Genomic DNA, 18315 nt, shown 5'->3' on the forward strand with positions numbered 1-18315 from the left:
GTGTGCGAGTCTCTCTCGCGCTGCCTGTGTGTGTGTGTGCGAGTCTCTCTCGCGCTGCCTGTGTGTGTGCGTGAGTCTCTCTCTCGTGCTGCCTGTGTGTGTGCGTGAGTCTCTCTCGCACTGCCTGTGTGTGTGTGTGTGTCGCGCTCTCTCTCTCTTGCTCGCTGCACAAGAAATGCACAGGGAGAGACTGAACATGTACAAACCGAAAGGGAAACTGGATTGTTCGTATACCGATTGTGTGGTCGTGGACCGAGGCAAAAGTTTGGCGAACTTTTTGGTCGTAAACCGATTTGTACGTGTACTGAGACGTTCGTGAACCGAGGTTCCACTGTACTGAGGAGCATATAGCACATTGTTTCGTTCAGATTTCTGTGCCCTAGTGAGAGTTATTACAGAATATTCAGGGCCTCTTTTGAGAGAAACTCTCTGTACTTACCATATTTACTTGTGGACAAGTCTCCCGCGAATAAGTCGGGACTTGGTTTTACCGTATAATTTCCGGTATTTTATAATGTTGATCGTATAAGTCGATTGCGGAAACTTCACGCTATTGGTCCAAGAGATTATGATATGCTAACACCCACCTAAGAGAGTAACCACGGAGCACACTGCCTTTATTTTCTATGCATTGTGCATGCGTGACCACACGGTAATACCCAAACTATTCTGAAGCAACGTTTGCACTGTTTTATGTTTTTTGTATCTCACACCTTCACACACCTTTATCGTGAGAGCATCCCTTATCTACGATGGAGCGGTCGATCAGAACAAAATATGAAGCTGGTTTTAAATTAAAAGTCGTTGAAGTGGCAAAAGAAATTGGTAACTGCGCTGCTGCAACAAAATTCGATGTGTCTGAGAAACTGATGTGAGATTGGAGGAAGCAAGAAGATGTAAAAAAAAAAAAAAAAAATAAGTTGCAGTTTTGAACGGGCGTATAAGTCGGGGTCTGATTTTTATGATCGATTTTTCAGGTTTCAAGACCTGACTTATACGCGAGTATATACAGTAATTGCCATTTGAACACAGTGGCCCATGTCATATACTAAAAATAAACGTTTAATCCTTTATGTATTGAAAGAGAGAGAAAAGGGTTAGAGGGAGGGGAAAAAATAATAAAAAAGAAAATATTATGCTAGTAATTTTCATAGTGTCGGGTATTTTTGGCTGTTAAGGTAAAACTAAGCAAAAATGAAAACAATAATAAATGTAAGAAATAAAATAAAAACAGCAGACCAGTAAACTCCACATGTGGTTCGTTGAGGCCACTGCCAGATGAGTAATTGTACAAGTAATGGTTGGTATTGCTTCATTGCCAGATAACCTTTCCAAACCTTGTGGTTTGTTAGCAACGGCTAATATGGCGTCACAGTTGCAGGTTAGGTGTATTGGTGATTCTAAATTGTCCCTAGTGTGTGCTTGGTGTGTGGGTGTGTGTGCCCTGCAGTGGGCTGGTGCCCTGCCCGGAGTTTGTTTCCTGCCTTGCACCCTGTGTTGACAGGGATTGACTCCAGCAGACCCCCGTGACCCTGTAGTGGGGATATAGTGGGATGGATGAATTCAGAAGTTATTCAGACCCCTTCACTTTCTGCACACTTCATTGGGTTATAGATTTTGTTTAAGATGGGTAAATTTGCCATTTCTGCCCATCAACCTACATTCAATAATCCACAATGACAAAGTGAATACATGTTTTCATTAGGGTTTGTAAATTTATTAAAAAATCAAAAACTGAAACCTCTAATTTAATTAAGTATTCAGTCCCTTTGCTGGGACAGTTCAAATTTTGGGTGGGTGCATCCTGTTTGCTTTGATTCTCCTTGAGATGTGTCCAGAACGTGATTGGAGTCCATCTGTGGCAAACTGAATTACAGTGCATCCTTAAAGTATTCACAGCGCATCACTTTTTCCACATTTTGTTATGTTACAGCCTTATTCCAAAATGGATTAAATTCATTTTTTTCCTCAAAATTCTACACACAACACCCCATAATGACAACGTGAAAAAAATTTAAGACTTTTGCAAATTTATTAAAAATAAAAAAATTGAGAAAGCACATGTACATAAGTATTCACAGCCTTTGCCATGAAGCTGAAAATTGAGCTCAGGTGCATCCTGTTTCCCCTGATCATCCTTGAGATGTTTCTGCAGCTTAATTGGAGTCCACCTGTGGTAAATTCAGTTGATTGGACATGATTTGGAAAGGCACACACCTGTCTATATAAGGTCCCACAGTTGACAGTTCATGTCGGAGCACAAATCAAGCATGAATTCAAAGGAATTGTCTGTAGACCTCCGAGACAGGATTGTCTCGAGGCACGAATCTGGGGAAAGTTACAGAAAAATTTCTGCTGCTTTGAAGGTCCCAATGAGCACAGTGGCTTACATCATCCGTGAGTGGAAGAAGTTCGAAACCACCAGGACTCTTCCTAGAGCTGGCCGGCCATCTAAACTGAGTGATCGGGGGAGAAGGGCCTTAGTCAGGGAGGTGACCAAGAACCCGATGGTCACTCTGTCAGAGGTCCTCTGTGGAGAGAGGAGAACCTTCCAGAAGGACAACCATCTCTGCAGCAACCCACCAATCAGGCCTGTATGGTAGAGTGGCCAGACGGAAGCCACTCCTTAGTAAAAGGCACATGGCAGCCTGCCTGGAGTTTGCCAAAAGGCACCTGAAGGACTCTCAGACCATGAGAAAGAAAATTCTCTGGTCAGATAAGACAAAGATTGGACTCTTTGGTGTGAATGCCAGGCATCACGTTTGGAGGAAACCAGGTACCGCTCATCACCAGGCCAATACCATCCCTACAGTGAAGCATGGTGGTGGCAGCATCATGCTGTGGGGATGTTTTTCAGCGGCAGGGACTGGGAGACTAGTCAGGATAAAGGGAAAGATGACTGCAGCAATGTACAGAGACATCCTGGAGGAAAACCTGCTCCAGAGCGCTCTTGACCTCAGACTGGGGCGACGGTCCATCTTTCAGCAGGACAACGACCCTAAGCACACAGCCAAGATATCAAAGGAGTGGCTTCAGGACAACTCTGTGAATGTCCTTGAGTGGCCTAGCCAGAGCCCAGACTTGAATCCGATTGAACATCTCTGGAGAGATCTTAAAATGGCTGTGCACCAACGCTTCCCATCCAACCTGATGGAGCTTGAGAGGTGCTGCAAAGAGGAATGGGCGAAACTGGCCAAGGATAGGTGTGCCAAGCTTGTGGCATCATATTCAAAAAGACTTGAGGCTGTAATTGCTGCCAAAGGTGCATCGACAAAGTATTGAGCAACGGCTGTGAATACTTATGTACATGTGATTTCTCAGTTTTTTTTATTTTTAATAAATTTGCAAAAACCTCAAGTAAACTTTTTTGTCATTATGGGGTGTTGTGTGTAGAATTCTGAGGAAAAAATGAATTTAATCCATTTTGGAATAAGGCTGTAACATAACAAAATGTGGAAAAAGTGATGCGCTGTGAATACTTTCTGGATGCACTGTATTTGGATGGTTTAGAAAGACACTTGTGTACCTGTGTATATGAGGTTCACAATTCACTTTGCATGTCAAGACAAAAACCAAGCCATAAAGTCAGAGGAACTCTATGTAGACCTCTGTGATATAACTGTAGTGAGACACAGACCAGGGAAGGGGGGTGAAAGCATTTCTAAAGCTTTGATTGTTCCCAGGAGCACATTTGCCTCGTTGGTGAAACTGAAGAGGTTCGGAATCACCAGGGGCCTCATGTATAAACCGGGCGTAAGCCCATTTCCACACTCAAATTGCGATGTATAAAACCTAAACTTGGCGTAAAGCCATGCACATTTTCACAGTAGCTCCAACCCTGGCATACGCAAGTTCTCTGCTCGGTTTTGCAAACTGGCGGCACCCAGCGTCAAAGTAGTGCTACTGTTCCAGTGTGGTTTCCCTTTCTTTTTAGATCCACATCCCTGACGCAGCTTTATAAATACACTGAAATTAATCGCATATTGTTTATTAGTTTAATGCATCTGATTGTAATTAACCTGTAACAATATAATGGTCCACAGAATGGTCAAACTATTCTAAATACCAATGCTGCTTTAGCATTGTTACTCTCACTACACCTTCTTTTTCTTCTTTCAGCTGCTCCTGTTAGGGGTTGCTACAGTGGATCATCTTTTTCCATATTACTCTCACTGCACCACTCGGAGTATTTATATCACTGTATCTGAGTGGGGAATCCCAGCTCTACAGCAGATGATTGGAAAGAGATTATCGGTATACAGCATCAAGCACATGCTGCCTCAGCCATGCTTTCAATTGAACTGCTCTCATATGGTAAACACTTCTGAGCCTTTCCTCGCGGTTCAGAAACAGTTTCATCCCAAGAACTCTAAACTCACTCAATCAGTCCATCAAGTGCTCCTTGTAGAACTGTTTGTACTTATTAGTACAATTACCTCACTGTAAACTTGCGATACAGTTATAATATTGCACAACGTGAGACACTTTATAAAGCACGTATTTACATATGATGATGATATCATTTTTAAGATGAAATGCAGGAAAATATATTTATTATATTATACAGATTAAATGTTAACATCATTTAAATAATCTATATTGTTAATAATTAAACATTTGAGGTCACTGTGCCGCAGCGCTAGCGAGGAGCTGCTGCTCCGTTCACGGATTGTTTCTGTCTCGCGCTGTATTCTTGCTGGGGCTGGAGCGACACTGGAAGGATAGATGGATAGAATAATTAAACATGTACTACGAAAATATTTCGATGTTCCTTAAAAGTTTTGAAGAATCGGCGTTCTAAGCTTACAGATGGCTTGACGTCTATTACAGAGCTGATTGTGTGGCAATTGGGTATTTGGAGAAAGAGAAAAGTAAGGACAGGAATTGGGGGTTAGTAAGTTAGATAGAGACAGTACAGTACAGCTGCAATGAATTATTTCATCACACACAACGCAGCAAGCATCTTGCGTGATGCAGGAACAATCACTGCGCCACTGTGTTCCCATGTTTAATAACATGCTTTAACTCCTATCATCATGAAAATGAAATCAAGTATACATCTCAGTATTTTAATTATTCAGTGAGCTGTAATATCACGAATGTAATGGATTCTGTGTCCTGTCGGAGGAAGAGAAAGCCTGTTTAAGAAGCACGTAGTGATTTAAACACACAGAGCACATAGAAGATCAAATACAAAACAAAGCATGTAACATTCTACTTTAGTTACAATGGGATTTGAGAAACTAGTAAATTAAACAATTTTAAGAGCTTTAATTGTTTCTACAGTAGCTTCTACAAAGTATTGAATAAATGGTGTGAACACTTACATAAAGGAGAGTTTTCAGTTTTTGACTTTTTAAATAATTTACAAACCTTTCTGAAAATATGTTTTCACTTTGTCATTATTGGTTGTTCAGTGTAGACATTGTAAATGTACCCATTTAAAAATTAAAGCTACTACACATTGAAGTGTGAAGAAAGTGAAGTGGCGTGAATACTTTCTGTGAATCCACTGTAAATTCCAATATAAAGACTTTAAGTTCTATATTAAAAAAAATAATAAATAAAAATGTCAAATGAAATAAGTTAAAAATTGTGTATTTCTCTTGCCTGTTATGTAATTTCTTGGTAAGAAAATACATTTTACATTGTAGGGTAATTGTTAATTTGCAGTGCTGTTAGCTCATTTTTAAACAATGTAGTATTTTCAGTATCGAAAGGGACACTTAGGTCACCCATTGCTGTATCCATTCTGCTTAGATCTTCATTTGTCATCACTTCTGCCACTGCACTATTGAACGTATTCTGAGTGGATGCATCACAGTGTGCTTTGGTAACTTACCTTGCCAATACTGCAAGCTTCTTCAAAGAACTGTCCATACTGCTTCAAAAATCATTGAGGGACTGACACCTTCGACAGCTTCATACCACCTACTCCATCCAATGTCTGAGGAGAGCTAGCCTCCCGACTCATCGCCTGTTTTCACTTCTGCTTTCTGGTAAATGCTGCTGTAGTCTCACCTCATGCTCCCCTTTCTTCAGGGACAGTTTCTTCCCCCAGGACGTAAGGTCCCTGAACTGTGGGTATCCTGATCTTACCTGCCCTACACCATACTCACCTGCTGGCTTGTTGAATTCTGCTGTGTGGTGCATGTGCACTGCCATCTGTCTGTGTCAAAAAGGAATTGCATTCAATACATCCCTTTCTTTTTCTTTACTTTTTTACCTTGAGAAACTAAACATATTGTGAGATATTTGTATAACTCCAAACACTTAATGGGCATATGTGTAAGTGTGCCCAGCAGTTCAGTCCAGTTTTGTTTCTTGTCTTCCACCCAGTGCTCTGGGGTAGTGTGTAGACAGCAGGATAGTGTTTTAAAGATAAAGGAAGACACTGAAGAAAATGAGCCAAGACACAAGCTGACATCTAGTATTATAAGTTCTCTCTGTCAAGATTAGTACAAAGATAAATAATAATTACCTTTTTCAGTACACAAAACAATAATTCAGAACTTAGCATTTAGAAGTTTCCTTACAAGTAACAGAATTCATAATGCTTAGCTGGGAATAAGAGTCCTTAAATATGTTGTCTTGCCTGAAGAAGGGGCCTGAGTTGCCTCGAAAGCTTGCATATTGTAATCTTTCTAGTTAGCCAATTAAAGGTGTCATTTTGCTTGGCTTTTCTCTATCTGGGATCCTAAATCTGCAGCTTGAAGTTTGTGAAAAAGAGGATGGCTACTGTCAGACTGAATTGACTTGGCCTTCTTTCTAATCTGTGCCAAAAACGTGAGTTAGAAAAAGAAAGGTGGATAATTTTGAAATTTATATGGCAAACATTTGAGAAGAGCAATTCATGTGGGGAGTAGTGCACCTTACTACGTTTTACTCCCCACATACACAGATACATCGATTTCTAGTACTTTGTGTATTTGCTTAGAATGTCAAACATTTCTAATGTATTTGCGACTATTTCTTAGGAAAAGTAAAAGGCTTTAATCTAATTATATTATTGTCACAGTTAGCAATTACTTTAGCATGTCCTGACCTACAATTCTTAAGGTACAGATCTAAATGCCTAAATCAGGCCGTCCTTATGAACAAAACGGCAACCTGTTACTATTAACTGCCATCTACAGGCCGTCTAAGTAATGCAAGTGCTAGAAAGACGGCGACTTTGCTATCGGTTTCGTTATCATTCACTCATCTCAAGCGGCGTGTTTGGGAAACGTGATTCATGCCCACAGGGCAGATGCTGTAGTCCTGTCGCTTTGAGAGATTTCTGACATTTAACTAAGAAATAATGATACGATATTTCTGAGATCAGTATTTCTCAACGAACTCAACTGAATAATTCGAAGCCTTTTAGCCATTGTTTTGTTATGTTAGCACCCTGTCGGGTTCCACGCAAACCCGAAAAAAAGGAACACACCCTCCACTAGCAGTAAAAGTTTCTGTTTGACAGTTACCAGTGGGCGTCAGACAATCAGATTAGGATTCTTTCGATTCATATAAAGAGCAGAATCTCGAGTCTACTTGGCAGCAAATATTGGGACGACATTCGTCATTTAAGGTAACCATTTTACATAAAATAATGTCCTACAAGTCACTTTGAATAAACAAGAATGCATTTTAACTGACGAATTAACTTTATTTTTTTAATATTACGTTCTTAGTTACATTACGGTGGCACACGGAAGTAAACGGTAAACATTTTGTTACGTAAGAGGGTAAAAAAAAAATATACCAAAGGTTACACATTTTTTTGCAAGTTTTATTATTATTTTAACTTTATACGTTTTTACAGGTATATTTATATTACACATATCAGTAGTTCTCGGAATATAAATTTATGCACTTTGATTCATAAAGTTGTCGCTTTCAGAACGTCAAAACAAATATTGCAACTCTACTCCAAACATTAAAAAAATAATAATTGCGTGGATTCAAGAAATTGAAGACAATGGCTGTACAACTGGGCACAGACTTCAACTGCGACCTTCAACATGCCATTCTAGTCAATTACAGGGCACTGTGCTTGACCAACGGCACTCAGCCATACTGTTGTGAGAGAAAACTAGTATGGGTAGTAGCAGAGCCTGTCAATCCATTAGGCTGGGCCGCCGTCATCTGAGGAGCTCTTTTTTTTTTAAATTCACGGGGTGCGTGCCCCGTACACCGAGGAGAACACCCAGCCTAACATCCCCCAGTCATCGAACCCGGATCATACTGACTCATCCCACGGTCATCGGACTCGGATCATACTGAGTGGGCGTTGTTACCCGCTGGGCAACTTTAATGAAAGTGAAAGTGCGCACACCAAGGCAAGTCCAGTCCGCGGTATAGACAAAGGGACTGCATTGTACTACTAAAGGGGCGCGCGCTCGGGGCTCCGAGGTGGAATACAGGTCGTCGAAGTCTGATAATACCGACTAGTCACTATGAACAATGAGGGGCGACGTCCGTCCTCTCCGTCTACCCCGCGTAGGGCTCCAAGTGGGCTTCAGCCGGCAATGGATGTTAGGAACGTGTCCTAAGCAGCACAGACCATGATGAAGCCTGGAATGCCTTCATTCTGAAAACCAAGGAAGGTGAATTAGCAGGTAGGAGAGTTGTTAGAGCAGTCACTTCTTAAATGCTTTGTTGCTATTTGTCTGTAAATTTCTACATTATAAAGAAAGGTGAGTAAATCGCCTCTGCTGTCTTCATTTTGCTAGCATTTTCATTTTTTAAGTATGTGTTAGTACCTCTTGGTATGGCGTCAAACACAAATGTATTTTCTTATACTGTGACAGATATTTTGACTTTCTTACAGTATATGGAGTAGACCTAAGTTGATCCCCTTTCCCAATTTATTTAATCCACTTCTAATGTTATTTTCAAACAGTTTTCTGTAGAATTAAATATTAATAATTACATACATTTGCACATTGACACAGTGGTTAGTGCTGCTGCTGCCTCACAGCTCCAGGCTCCTGGTTCAAATCTCAGAAGGAGCATTGTAGAGTTTGCACATTAAGGATTCCTGGCGACAGAGGCAGTTCTAGCAGATTCTCACTTGCTTACCGGGTCGACTTCAGTTTGGCAGTTAATCTAATTTAGATTTCTTTTGGGTATGTAAAGATAACTGGAATATCCAGAGGAATGCCCTTCCTAATATAAGGAGAATGTTAAGATTCCACACAGGTAGAGCATGGGCTGTGAGTTTAAGCCAGGACATCTAGACCTGTCAGGCAGCAGGAGGACCTGCATTCATTACGTGAGAGTGTGTGCTGCCTATTACTGGAGCCACATCCAGGTTTGCTTACTGCCTTTTGCATGATGTTTCTGGAGTGGGCTTAGATTTATGCTTTACTTCCTGTTTAGATTGCCAAGGTGAATATTTGACATTATTACAAAGTTTTGAACAAATTATTAAGTAAACTGTAACTATTTCACTTTACTTCATGTGCAACTAAACATATATGTAATTGAACCAATTATCTAATGATTAAATTAACTTAATATGACACTTAACGTGCAATGCATTAATAGCTCTGAGTAACATACCTGAAACTAATACTAAATGTGTTTATACAGCATGTACTTGCCTGAAAGAAGGGCTTCATTTTGAATATGCCTTTAGAACATTGAAAGAAAGACTATTGCATTTTGCATCTTTGTTTCCTTCACACTGAGTGCTGTACTCATGTTGTGTGCTGTATATGGAGAAAGTCATGTCCTGGCCACATCAGATTTTCTACATATTTTTATTTCTTCATTCTTATGTTTATAACACAGTTATAATTAAAATGACATAAACAATATATAGAGAAGGAATTATCATTACCAAAATCAAGTTTTAAAGTTGTAAAAAAAAATGTTCCTGCTTTTTTATTTTAGTACAATTAAATTATGCCAATACTGTTTACAGTTAAATAAAAATTATTGTTTTGTTGAATTTGTCTGTTTCAGTGACAAATTCAAATTTCAACATTTAACCTTATTGGAGATTAACATTAGTTACATTACATTTCCACTCTACTGTTAAGTTTATATATACAGTACACCCCCAGAATTCGCGGGGGTTACGTTCCTAGAGCACCCGCGAATTGTGAAAAAACGCGATTTTTGGACGTGGTTAAAAAAAAAAGCCTATTTTTATAGTTTAAACCCTAAATATGCCCCCAAAACACTTTAATTTCAAACTCAGCTTAATACATTACCTAAAATAAAGAATATAAAGGTAAACCTGCATACTGTACAGTACTGTACTGATATGTCACCCGCAGTGCTAGAATGTAAAATACTGTTGTTACCACTATATGTACTGTAATTCATGCAAGCGCATTTTCATTGCCAGAAGCCTTAGAAGGTGCGGGGCATGTTGGTGGCATCTCGGTGCTTTAACTCTTAAACTGCCACATACTTGGGGGTTAATGTGCAAGGTGCAACTGACGCAATTGATGAATCTCAGTAAATCACCGAGGCTGCACTCAAGCACACAGAGGTAAGCGCTGATGCTGGCAGGCTAGTCTAGTGCAGCGGCTCAATCCCAGGGACAGTAAGGCTGCAGTGCTGCAGGGTGTCACGCTTGGGTCACAGGTTTGCACAGAAAATACAGGAGATTGTAGAGACAGGAACTTTATTCAAACACTTCAAACAAACATGTCTCTTTCAGAAGTAAAACAAACTCAGTATGCTGTTAGTTCTCGATTTAAAAGAATAGGCAAACATCACAGGGGAGCACAACGGGAGCGGGACCCACAACAGGAGCAGAGGATGTCTGGGGGAGGAGAGAGAAACAAAGCAATCAGCCAAAAAGGACAGGTGCTGTTCAGGCTTTTAAGTATGTGCCGCGTGAGAAGCATATCACGTGACAGAGCAGCTGCAAGTAAGCCCAGCAAGTAAGGGAGCAATGTGAAAGTAGTCTATCAACATTTTTTAAGAGGGTTTTTTTGAGGAGCGTCCGTGTCTTCTAGGGGTGCTGGCAGTGGTCATGAGCTTGTTGCTCAACGAATGTACGGCACTGACTGATCTGCTCCCGCGTGCTCACAAATGGCACTGGGAAACGACTATAGCCGGTTCTGGTGGTTTAAGGGTTAAGAGGAACAAAACGGAAAACACGAACACTCCGCTGGGGATGCATCACAGTCAATCAGCAGCAAGGAGAAATGATGTTGAGAAGATGGCAATTTATTTATTTTTATGGTGGAGATTCCAGGGATGCACCCAGCCTTGGCCAGACCCACACGTACTCACAAACCGAGACAAAAACAAAGCAAACCGGTTATCAAACAGCAAATAACGAATGTAATGAAAACAAATGAAGTAAATGAAAACAACAATACCACCCCTGTTCCCCTTACGGCGATTACACATTAAATACAACAAAGCACAAACAAAACACACAGAGTAAATCATGAAAAACGGCAACGGATGAAATGTAATGATGAAAATAGATAGTCCAGAGATCTGCAGGTTGAATGGGAATGTAAAGATAGTCCTACCGCTAGTTCCTGAAATGGTGAAGACGGGTGGATGGGTTCAGGAGCGCTCCTTTCTTTGCAGGATGGCCATGAATCCACTTACAGTCCTCATGTACACAGGCAGACAATCCAGACGCATGAAACGATCCAGGACAAAATGAATAAGTACAGGTAACCCAAGAGAAGGCAGACAGACAGGAACTTGTAACACAAATTACAAAAACTTTTTTTTTTGTTTTTGGTCTCTGGCCCCCTTTTTAAAAGCCGTGCTGACATCATTTGACCCCACCAGCCCCAGCACCCTCGGCAGAAGACCAATCAGAGCCACTGCAGAGACTGCTGGGAGTTGCAGTTTCAAATTCTATTGGCTACTTTCACCATCCCAAGCCACGTTTTCCTCTACAGTTGCTTCCTGGTCTCTGTCTACAGTGCAGTATTGCCACGATAAAAGCCGTAAAAATTGCGGAAGATATTTGCGGTTTCCGCTAACAATTATTAGATAGGTTCTAAGGACAAATCTGCAAATGACTGAGGCTGCAAACTCTGTACCACAACTTCGCGGGGGTCTACTGTACAATGTTTTAGGTATTTGTTTTTTCTTTTTGATACAGTTAAGATTTTTAACTTTGGATTTTGTTTCTTAACAAATGCTGAGAGCTATTCTTTAAATGTAACACATTTGTATATCTTCATGTTTAGGAAAGAGAAATAAAGTCTCTTTGGGCTGAAATTGAATGTTTGAAGAACCCTGATACACATAGCGTGTCTTCTCATTTGGATGATCTAAGGGAAGAAAACGCAAAATTGAAGTACCGTGTGAATATTCTAAAAAAGGTGAGAGTGATAGCTTCACACCTATAGTGAAACTATTCATCTATTGTAAAGAGTAGTTGATAAAAAGACTTGTACGTTATTATAAAGTATTACCAAATAACTTTTTCACATCTTGAATGCTAGTCCTACAGAGTACCAGGTTCTCTGTTAACTTTTGTAAAGCACACCTTGCAAAGCTTTTTTTAACTGTTGCAATACACACAGAACTCATTGATAAAACTGTTGTAGAATTAGTTTGTACTTTCAACAGATTTTTCATCTTCATAGGTACTCTATGGCTCAGAATGGAGGTGTGAGCAAATGTGCCCTCCATTTGACCAGCACTCCATCCAGGTTTGTTTTGTACATTGCCCCCAGTGGTGCTAAAATAGTTTTGAGCTACCTGCACCTCTTAACTTGAATTAGGCTGTTTTTGAGTAAATGGATTGAAGAATAAATGCACTGATTTATATGTAAGGATTAAAATACAACTACACTGAATATGGTACATTCTCCTGCCTGGTACTCCTGTTTCTTTCCATATTCCAAAGATGTGAATGGTAGATTGGCTCTGTGTGAGTAAGTGTGCCCAGAGATGGATTGGCACTCTCCCAAGGGGGTTGGTTTCTTTCGGATGCCTATAATTAGGTTCAGTACCCACTGTGACCCTATAGTATAAATAATAGGTTTCATCACTGACTAATCAATTACAGTGATAGCTTTTAATATTCAATGCACATTATTTCTTATTTAAACAATTAAAAATGTGCATGTGTTGATTATTAAATTATTACTGAAGATCAAACGTGCAGGAACATACTGAGGAGAATTTCTGAAATGCTGGTTGAAAACCAGGTGGTCACATGGACTTATCAAGGCACCAATTAAAGGGCAGTGCTATATTATGTTGCTTTTTTTGTTGATTTTTTTATTCAGAATATTAGTCATATAGTCTTTGTGTTTATATTTTCAGAGTCTCCAAGAAGAAAAAAACAAGTGTGAAAAAAGTATGATTAACATTAATCAGCAGCTACAAGAGGTCTTTGGTCAGGCCATTCAGGCGGCATATCCTGATCTTGAAAACCCTGTTTTATCTGTAACTCCAAATCAGCAGCCAAAATTTGGGGATTATCAATGCAACAGTGCAATGGCAATAGCGCAGGTAAGAGAAAATTAAAATTGTTTACTTCCACATATCCTTCCCAACAGGGGGTAAACACAGTACTGCCAGTAATTTGGTTCCATTTTAAGCACTGTTTCATGGGCTGGTAATTCTATAACTGACTAAGTTTCCTTTTCTGTTAAAATGTGAGTTAAGAGCATGCATTCTGTTCTAATATTCTTTCATACCAACGAGAAACAAGCCAATAAAATCTCTGGTTTTTTAAATATTATGGTGCTACAGTATTTTTTTTTACTTTCATTGTCTATGTTTGATGGTAGTATTGCTCATTCTTTCTGTTCTTCTTGTTTGATGCAATACATCACAATGCTTTAGTGTTCTAATTATTTATAAAATTATTAAACAGCCAAACGCTGCCCCAACAATGTTTGAAAGGAACAGTTTGTTCTATTGTCAAATGAATTACATGACAAGATGTATGGATTCTTTAATCAGGAGCACTTAACACGTTAGTGCCATGGACTCAATATGTATGTAGTTAATATACAGTTATCATTAACACAGACGTTGTTCCATTCCAAGAGCAGCTCTTCAGATGGGAGGAGCAGCCTAATGGAAGAATGTCAGTAACATGTATCTTTGATTTGACTCTAATGCCTAGAACTGCCAGGAACATCTTGACAATAACAATATTTTCTTCCTTTTTTTTTCCTCTCCAAGTTAACATGTTCTACATGTTCTAGTCTGAGTGGTGTTTGTTCGTCTTTAATTGTATAATAAAGTTGTGGTGTAGACAAATTGTCTCACCTTTTAATGGAAATTTATTTTTCTTCCTTTCGATCGGTATTGATATTAATGTTAATGACAGTTCTATAGTTTGACATATATGTATATGATTATAAATGTGTGTATTTTCAGATATGTTTTATGGAAACCTATAGGAAATATGAAAATATGTCTGTTTTATTAAGTTATTGTATATTTTCAAGTTTAGATTGGAAAAAAGATTTTGCCTATTGGTGTCCAAATTGGATAGTGTTAATTGAATTGGTCAGTCTGATTCAACGTCTTTTAATTAATTGTACAATTCCATGATACAGGTGCTGAGTTTCAAGTGTCCCTTTGTATAAACACTCAAGCTCATAACATGTAGTTTAAATAGTTTAATTATCTTTCAGAAAAATTAACATGTTGAAATTGTTTCCCTTTTTCAGATGCTCAAATCAAAAGGACAGAAGATTGCTCCAAGAGACATTGCTGAAAACATTGTTAGAAACATTCCTGTGAATGATTGGATTCAAAAAATGGAAATTGCTGGACCAGGTAGTGTGTTCATGTTTTATTATCTTTATTGTCTTTTGAAATTATTTACCTTCTGCAGATGTTGACTACATTTTTACAGTATATAGTTACATTTGTTCTGGATAGTTAAGTCTTTTAATTCAGTGTTATATTAAATTATTTATGTTATAGTTATTTTAAATTTAATGTAGTAAGAATCCTCACGATAGTATTGTCTGCTTCATTTAGCACTCAGTCATCCAAAATGACTTGCAAACAAATTAAGTTTGCTTATATTTATTTATATAATGTAAGGAGTTTGCATGTAAGTGATTACATCTTGCCTGAAGAAGGGGCATGAAGAGCTGTATTGTAATCTTTTTAGTTAGCCAATAAAAGGTGTTATTTTGCTTGACTTCTCACTACATTCATAATGGTTAACATGGTACAATACCCTAGTACTATAATGTAAGGAGATAAACCAAATATACATTGTTAATTATCTTTTAAAAGTTTGTTAAAAGTAATGTGAATCAGTAGTATAAGACTATATACTGTGTGTGTATGTCCATGTATGTGTAATAATAATAATATATATATATATATATATATATATATATAAGAGAGAGAGAGAGTTACTGTATGCATTCATTCATTTCCACAGATTTAAGTCGTAACAGAAGCATATGACAAGCCAATTTAACATTTGGAGATATCTCAGAATACATTTTTAGATATCTAGAAGTGCATTTAAGGTCTCTTAAAGTGAATTACAGATATCTGAAAATACATCTGTTTCAAGATTCCTGAAATAGTGTTGCGCAGTATACTGGTACTGAAAAATCCAATTTTTAAAACAGCATGTTGTTGATTTTAGTACAGGAAATAAATGTTTGTTGACAAGTTTAGTCTTAATTAGCATGCATGGAATTGTAAGGGGGAATAACCCCTTAAACCTCATAGTCAGCTAACACCACACCCCTCTAAATGGATGTATTATACAAATTTCGTTGGTTCAGTTTACCTTGGGGACATTGCGCATACACCCTCTCCACCCACTGACCAATATAGAGATATTTATACAAATATGCTGGAAAATCCAAAGGGAAAATCAAAAATGTTTTTCTTTTATTTCAGGTTATCTGAATAACATTTTCAGATATCTGCAGTACAATTAAAGATACTCCAGATATCTGAAAATAACATCATGAAATTGGCCAGCAAATATCAAATGCATTTAAATCATCTTTAAATAGACAGATAATCCCATTGAAAGAATAGGAAATTTGACCAGAAGTCATTTAGTGAGATTTGGACATGGATTTTAGATATCTTCAAATGCATATAAGGTCAATTGGAAGTATCTGAAAATGTGTTTGAGATAATCTTGAAATACATAAGCAGTTAATTTGAGATATCTGAAAATGTGTTTGTGAAAATGTAATAGAGCATATTTTAAAATGTGTTGAAGAGAGTCTCCCTTATCTTAAAAGGTGAACTGCACTGTAGGATATCTGAAATTTATATTGAGATATCTCTATAATTTTCTTACTATAGGAGTATACCTATTTACTGTAAAAGTGTGCAAAATAATACTTAAACTTCAACATGCATTTTCTTTTGCTAAACTGTTCAACTGAAATTTCTTTCTAAAAAGAAAATCTAACCATTCCTGTCTGTTTGCAGATAAGTGATATAAAACTGCTTCTGTGCTTTATTTTTGCACTAACCTATTCACTTTATTTACCTTTTGTGCAATTTAAATCATCAAAACCAAATTATGGAAACAATTAAGCCATTCCTTCATACATAATGATAAGCTATAGTGATTAAAATTAGAATTATGTTGGATCTGATATAACCTCCAATTTAAGGGTTTATTCTACTAAATCTCTCTCTTTTAAATAGGTTTTATAAATGTTCATCTCAAGAGAGAGATGATATCAAAGAATCTCACAAACCTCCTATTAAATGGTGTCCAGCCTCCTCCTGTTGGGCCAAGAAAAAGGGTAATTATTTTTTTTCTAATTTTATAAATCACATTGCAGCAAGTAATGCAAAAATCAATTACCTTATACTACGGCCTGTTCATTTAGGTACTGATTTTGGGTTTGTAAATTAAACTGTACACCCCTCACATTGCACTCTAGTTGGAGTGCTATGTGAACAGAAAGCCCAATATGACATCAGAAATGTCCAACAGAAGCCCAACTGTTTATTTTGGAAGAGCAGTAATACATTTTTTCCTGATTCTGAAATGCTTTGGACTTTTAATTTTTTTGTAGTTTATATAAAATGAGACATCCCTATTCTTCCAAATAAATGAAATAGGACAACAAGTGAACAGAATAGTATAAAATATCACAACAGATTTTTCATGGCATAATGTTTTCCAATCCTGCCGTTACTCCAGATAATGCTCTTTGAAGATTATAAGTAGTTATAAATCCAACGCTGTCTGACAAATAGATTATGTTGAGGATAAAAATGCTGTAAGGGTAGGGTAGTCCAGAAGCATAAGGCCCGGTGAGGCAGGTTTGATTACACTTTTTTCAAATCGAATCTGGTCCTGGATAAATTTTGGATAATTTTAGTTGAGATAGGTATGTGTGATGTGTAATTTTAACTGAATTACACCATCCATGATTGGCAGAAATGAATGAGGAATTTGCCCTGTTGGTGACTAAATGTAATTTCTATCCGAGATTATAATTGAAAAATCCTATCTGCAGTGTTGCCTAAGATTTTATTGGGGTCCTCTATTTGAAATAAGTTGGTAGAATTTGGAAATGCTGCCTGTGCCTTTACCACTATCTTTTACAATTTTAGCTGAAGTTTTTGATGGGAATCTGGAGAGGCTGGGTAGGTTTATGTTTAAAGTTTCTTACTTTCACATACTGAAAGGAGTATGTTACCAGAAAATTATATTTGGGGCGTAATTGTTTAAAAAATTCAAATTCATTGTAAATACATGGGTCTGTAAAGGTCTGGATACCATGTCAATTGAATATGGATAACAGGAGTGTATGTTTATTGTGCACAGTAGTAGCTGGCAGTAGAATCCATGCCTTACAGTGTGTCCTGCAGTGTTACAATACTTTGAGTGAATAATGTACTTACAGGATACCGGTAAAGTGGTGGGTGAGTAAAGATAGCACAGAATGAAACATAAAAGAGAAGTTTATGCAAGCTTCTTTTCCACTGATAGTCAAGGTGGTGTAGTTTTTACGGATTCATTGATCAAGTTTTGTAGGGCCGAAACTGATTACTGATTTCATGTTGCTAAATCTGTCGATTCTGATGCCGTTTTTTTTTTTTATTTCCCTTTAAAAGCTTTTTATACAAAGCTCCTACACAAACAGACATGTAGAAAAGGGAATCCCGCATTCCCAGGAAATGAAACTGCTGGAATTTCATTCTGAACAGGAACAGCCAAGCTCGCATATATAGTGTATAAAAGTGTAAAAAATCGATCAAGAAACAACAGAGTTATAGTTGAAAATAATTAAGGTGGCACCATTGCTACAGCTTGCACTTCATCAGACAACAGCTTTGAACAGCAACTTGAAATTGCAATGCCTCAGTCTGTTGCATCCACATTATCTATGCCAAGAAACGTGCCATCACAGAATG

General features: G+C 38.0%; 2 protein-coding genes across 2 annotated transcripts in view; both read left to right on the forward strand.

Annotated features, from left to right (window-relative positions):
* The window catches only part of wwc1 (WW and C2 domain containing 1), a 389372-nt gene that overhangs the window by 77857 nt on the left and 293200 nt on the right, over window positions 1-18315 (forward strand). The gene's annotated exons all lie outside the window — the stretch shown is intronic.
* The window catches only part of rars1 (arginyl-tRNA synthetase 1), a 41116-nt gene that overhangs the window by 4946 nt on the left and 17855 nt on the right, over window positions 1-18315 (forward strand). Inside the window, exons 2-5 of the mRNA XM_028812928.2 lie at window positions 12165-12299; window positions 13252-13440; window positions 14616-14724; window positions 16591-16691. Coding sequence (XP_028668761.1) covers window positions 12165-12299; window positions 13252-13440; window positions 14616-14724; window positions 16591-16691 — 534 coding nt within the window. The remainder of the gene's footprint in view (window positions 1-12164; window positions 12300-13251; window positions 13441-14615; window positions 14725-16590; window positions 16692-18315) is intronic.

The sequence above is a fragment of the Erpetoichthys calabaricus genome, chromosome 11, assembly GCF_900747795.2.
Source record: "Erpetoichthys calabaricus chromosome 11, fErpCal1.3, whole genome shotgun sequence".
Classification (NCBI taxonomy): domain Eukaryota; kingdom Metazoa; phylum Chordata; class Cladistia; order Polypteriformes; family Polypteridae; genus Erpetoichthys; species Erpetoichthys calabaricus.